At 47.1% G+C, this 5,574-nt stretch overlaps 1 protein-coding gene across 1 annotated transcript; it reads left to right on the top strand.

The window, feature by feature from the left end:
* Positions 1–1,585: 1,585 nt before the first annotated feature.
* On the top strand, positions 1,586–5,341 carry GSBLH_T00003903001 (uncharacterized protein; the record flags this gene model as incomplete). Its single annotated transcript, XM_013042729.1, has 5 exons — positions 1,586–1,643; positions 1,675–1,883; positions 1,916–2,294; positions 2,430–3,659; positions 3,849–5,341. The coding sequence occupies 5 exons, from the start codon at positions 1,586–1,588 to the stop codon at positions 5,339–5,341; spliced, it is 3,369 nt and encodes a 1,122-aa protein (XP_012898183.1).
* Positions 5,342–5,574: the final 233 nt, after the last annotated feature.

The raw sequence follows: 5,574 nt of genomic DNA on the forward strand, positions 1-5,574 counted from the left end.
ACCTGATCTCTGGTGCATTCGTGAAATCAATCATGTAGAAGTGATCTACCGTGATGTGGAACGCATTCTCACCGCTATACACCAATTCGAACAGGGCATCACTTGCATTCAGCTTTGCAATGATCGTTTCGATGTCATATGCACCGCGTGGTATCGCGATCTCTTGAATCGTACTGCCAGCATTGATTAGCACCACTTGGTCAGTCGGCACGTTGTGCAACACGAAGTCCGTATACAACGACACAGACGAGATGTAGCACTGATCGAATGACAGAGGATTGTCCAGCTTCACTTCCTTCTTGGTGGTATTACCGAACACTTCAATCATGGAGAACTGGTTTGCAGAGGCAATCGATGAAGGCACTTCATCATACACGTCTTCTATCGTCAACTGGAGTTCGAATTCGCCGTTCAGTCGCATCATCTTGCCATCCATATCGCGGAACACGAACATCAATTGATCAAACCGAGTGATCATTGGAATGCACACGTCTTCCACAGTTCGCACATAGTCAGCCGTTGGATTGTCAATGATCATCGTGGTGAGCAGGTTGTTGTTCTGGTTGGCAATCTTCAGGTCCGATGATCGCACGATCGTCGAGTAGACCTGGATCACTTGGCGATTTCGCGTGATATCAATCACATTCGATCCACTGAACGAAGCAGGTAGAATGATCGTTCGTCCATCAAAGCCGAGGATCTCACGAATGTCAGGTGCATTCGTGAAGTCAATCGTATGTGGAGACTGAATCCAGATACAACCGAACGACGAGGCATTCGTGGATATGGAGAATGTAGTATCGGTCATGGTATTGAGCAAGGCAATGATCTCACTGATCGTGTAATAACCAGCAGGGATTGTCACAGTCTCATCATTGCTGTTAGTAATCACATTCGTCGTGTCCACGTAGTTGAACATAGCCTGGGCATCCTTGGGTCGAAACAGGACAGTCATGGAAGTGATGTAAGGATTCTTGTACTTGTACGGGTTGATCCAAGTGAATGAGCCGTTGGTAGGTGAGCCTTGAATAAGCATGGAGTAGTGCATGGTCTTTCTCTCTTTACCATTATATAAAGGGTAGACAATTACCACATTGGTAGAAAATGGCAGAAAAGGTTTTCGCGCTTTATGCGCCATGGCCATCAAGGTTGCCAGGTTGAAAAAAGGAGGCCAGGTAGAAAAAAGGAGGCCAGGAAAAAAATGGCAGAAAAAAGGCCGAAAAAATTTTCGCGCTTTATGCGCCATTTTCCTACTACTTTCATATGTCAACAGTAGATCAGATCGAGTTACCAACCCTGAATCACAACTCATCCGCTGTCAAAGTTGACACTAATTCTTTAAAGGTGGAAAGAGTATCGTTTAGAACTCTCTACTTTAAATATGCAACCAAAAGAGATATATGGTATCTATGCTTGGGTATAGTTTGTACTAGATTGAGATGAATTGTAAACTCTAGTTGCTCTGGTATCTGGTATTCTAGCTCCTGTTTCTTTTATCTTTTACGGACTCATATTGGACGAATTAAATTCCCAAGATGTAGATTATCATACACTTCGTATATTACTATTCCAAAGCATTCTAATGATGCTTGTTGCTGCAATATTCGCTTTTTTCGAAAGAGCATGTCTAGGTTGTTTTGCTGGTAATGTTCGACTTTTCTCCGTGAGCTGTAGAAAACATAACACGTCATTATCGTGACCAATATTTATTGGCGCTATTTCGACGTGATGTTGATTTTATCGAAAGGTTCAGTCCCGGTCGTTTGGGACAACAGTTCAGCGAAGAGTCCTCACGAATTGTCGAGGGCTTAGGACCTGGTTTGGGTTTAATTGTCAGATCGCTTTCTTCTCTGTTTAGTGGTATTGTTATTGGAATGACTCGCGTATTGGTCTATCTTTTCTGAGTTAGTAATAGGATTGGATGCTCACTCTCTTGACTTTACTTGTTTCTCCTTTTATCATTTTCTTTAGTTATAAATTTGATAAGAGCTATGGAAGATACACAGAAGTTGTGATGAAAGAACATCAGAACGCTGATGCTCTTGCCGAAGAGACTTTCCGCGATATTAAAACGGTTATGAGTCTAGGAGCTGAAGAAAAGTTTATCACACGATATTGGAGAATTGTAAAGGATTGTTGTAAAAGAGCTAGCCTTTGCACTACAAAGGCAGGAATCTATTACTCAGGCATGGCTCTCTCAACCCGGCTAGCAGATGGATTGCTTTTTCTCTCCGCACTTCTCATCATCAATCATCAACGCTCCGATTTCCCTTCAGAATTATTCACTTCCAATTGTACCACTATCATGGACAACTCCGTGAATGTGTGCTTCCAGAACCTCACAGCACTGTCAGATACTTGCATAGAGATCTGTAATCGCGTAAATACTTGCTGGTTCGATGAGGGAAGCAATTCTTGTCTCGTGGGAGGCGAAGTTGTGGTCGTGATGATTTCTTTGCTCCATTGCTTTGCTGGAATCGGTAGCATGTTCTCGAATCTCATCAACATCGCAAAAGCGAGAATGTCCGCAGCGTATTTCCTGCAAGTCATCGAGCGCGAAGACGCCATGGATTCGCTCGGATCCACCGGAATTATTCCTGAAAGTAGCAAGGGAGACGTTGTGTACAAGAACGTGGACTTCAAGTACGCTTCGCGCGACACGCAAGTGCTGAAGCAGCTGAACTTCACCATTCGCGAGAACGAAATGATCGGCATCGTGGGCGAGAGTGGCAGCGGAAAGAGCACAATCTTGAAACTCTTGATGCGATTGTACGCTCCGACGGCGGGAACGATCACATGGGACGGAGTCTATGTGACGACGCTCTCGACGGCGTGGATTCGCGATCAGATCAGCTACGTGGCGCAGGAGCCCGTGCTGTTTAGCGGAACGATTCGCGAGAATCTGCTCTATGGACGCGAGGGCTGCACCGAGGAGGAAATGGTGGAAGCCGCGAAACTGGTGGAGGCCGACGCGTTCATTCGATCGTTCCCCAAAGGGTACGATACCTATGTGGGCGAGTTGGGAAGCTCGCTGTCCGGAGGACAGAAGCAGCGTATTGCCATCGCCCGCGCGCTGATTCGAAACCCGCGAATTCTGGTGCTGGACGAAGCGACGAGCGCGCTGGATTCGCAGAGCGAGAAAATCGTGCAGAACGCGATGGAAACGATCCGAAGAAAGAACGAAGCGAAGGGAAAGGGACTGAGCATCGTGATCGTGGCACATTGGCTGAGCAGCATTCGATCGTGCGATCGCATTGTGGTGGTGGAGGAAGGAAAGATCGTGGAGGAAGGCGATCATGAAAGCTTGCTAGCGAAGGGCGGAATCTATGCGGGATTGTACAAAAGCCAAGAAACTTTAGAAAAGGAGGAGAAAGGAGGAGAAGGAGAAGGAGCCGAGCAAGCGGAAGAAGAAAAACAGAGGGAAAACGAAGTCGTGAAACGAAATGAAAATGATATCAAAATCGAAACAAAGCGAAGTACCTCCATTCAATCGAGTCGCCACTCCAGTATGAACCATGCGAGTCTCCAACTCGTTCAAGAATCCAAGGAAGAAATCCCTGATGAAGAGGAAGATGCTAGGAAAAAGAAAGTCAGCATGTTCAGTCTTCTTCATTTCGTACCACATCATAAATGGTTGTTTTGGACGGGTCTTTTGGGAAGTATTCCTCGCGCTGCGTTCCCTGCTATTTACTCGTATTGCTCCTCTGCTCTGCAGAAATTGTTTTTCACGTTCGATTTGAACCAATTGTGGAAGGACGGCTGGATGTATATGTACATTATGATCGGGTTCACGATTATGAATGCTCTGGGAACGCTTTACAATTGAATCGCTGGTGGCGTCGTGGGAGAACAAATGATTGCGAACATCCGTGGAGAAACGTACAAGAAGTATATTTTCATGCCCATGGAGTTTTTCGACGATCCCAAGCACATGCCCTCCATTCTCACGTCGCGACTGAGCATCGATGGCCGACGTGTTCGAGACTTTGTGGATCGCATGTACTTCATCTTTGAGAACTACCTGCTCATCATCATCTCGCTCGTGACCTGTTTCACCCCCGCTGGAAACTGGAAACTGACGCTGGTTGCCGTCTGCATGTCTCCTTTTCTGCTCGTCGTGGAGTACATGCAGTGGATGATCATGGCGAAAGTGTCCGATCAGATCGACAGAGAGCTGACTGAGCGATCGGGCGACTTGACGGATTGCATTCTGAACATCCACACCGTGCACGCTTACAATCTCCAAAACACGCTGAGTAACCATATCATGAAGAAACTCGAGTCCACCAACAAGAAGACAACGCAACGATTCATGCGCGGAGCCATCGGCCAAGGCCTTTCTCTCTTCATGCCTTGTGTTTACGATGCCGTCGTGCTCTTAGTTGCGTTCTCCATGTTCCAGAAGGGCGAAATTGACTTTGTTCGCATGATGTTCGTTTACATGACTGTCAATACCGGTGCATACACTTTAGGAATCAACATGGCGTACACTGCGTCGAATGAACTCGCCCAGCGCTCGGCGAACAATCTCCTCTCTGTAATTAACATGGAGAACGAAAACGACGAAGCGCGTGCGCTTGCCGAGAAGGGAAAGGACGGAGCGATCACGTTCAATAATGTGTCGTTCACGTATCCTTCTCGACCCACTTATAAAATTTTATCGAACATCTCATTCACAATTCCCAAGGGATCTTCCGTGGCTTTCGTGGGTCCCAGTGGGTGTGGAAAGAGTACGATCATTTCGCTGATCCAGCGAATTTACAAACCGGAGAGTGGCGAAGTGTTGATGGACGGAGCCAATGTGCAGAATGTCAATTTGGACTCGTATCGCTCGCTGCTGGGCGCGGTGAACCAAGAGCCCTGCATGTTCAGCGGCACGATTCGCGAGAATTTGGTGATGGGAGTGGATCATAAAGTGTCCGAAGCGGAGCTGATGGACGCTTGCACGCAAGCTTTGTGCATGGATTTCATCAATGAAATGGTGGATGGATTCGAAACGGATCTCGGATCGACCGGAAAGTCGGTTTCGGGAGGACAGAAGCAGCGATTGGCGTTGGCTCGCGCGATTCTTCGAAAGCCGCACGTGCTGCTGCTGGACGAAGCGACGAGCGCGCTGGACAGCGAAAACCAGGACAAGTTCTTGGAGGCATTGGAGAAGTGGCGATCGACGCATCCCTGCACGGTCGTTACTGTAGCGCATCGACTGAGCACGATCGTGGACAGCGACATCATCTTTGTGGTGAGCGAAGGAAAGATCGTGGACAGTGGAAAGCACGCAGAACTGCTGAAGAAGTGTGAGTTCTACGCAGCACTGGTCAAGGGACAGATGGGTGAACAGTAAAGGATTCTGTCTATTTTTGTTTGTTGAATCAAATTGGAGTTTGGGTGTGGTTGAATAAGTATGGTATATATACGTGTCAACAAACAAACAAACAAGCAAACAAACAAACAATTCATTGACCTGCAGGAGATCTTGAGCGGGTTGTTCACCGCCTATTATATCCGTACCTATATTAGCCTTGGACATCTTCCCAGTAGCCGACCTCTTGGGTCTGCTTGCTATCCCTTTGCTCC

This window comes from Blastocystis hominis (genome assembly GCF_000151665.1).
Source record: "Blastocystis hominis, Singapore isolate B (sub-type 7) whole genome shotgun sequence assembly, scaffold_4".
NCBI lineage: Eukaryota > Bigyra > Opalinata > Blastocystidae > Blastocystis > Blastocystis hominis.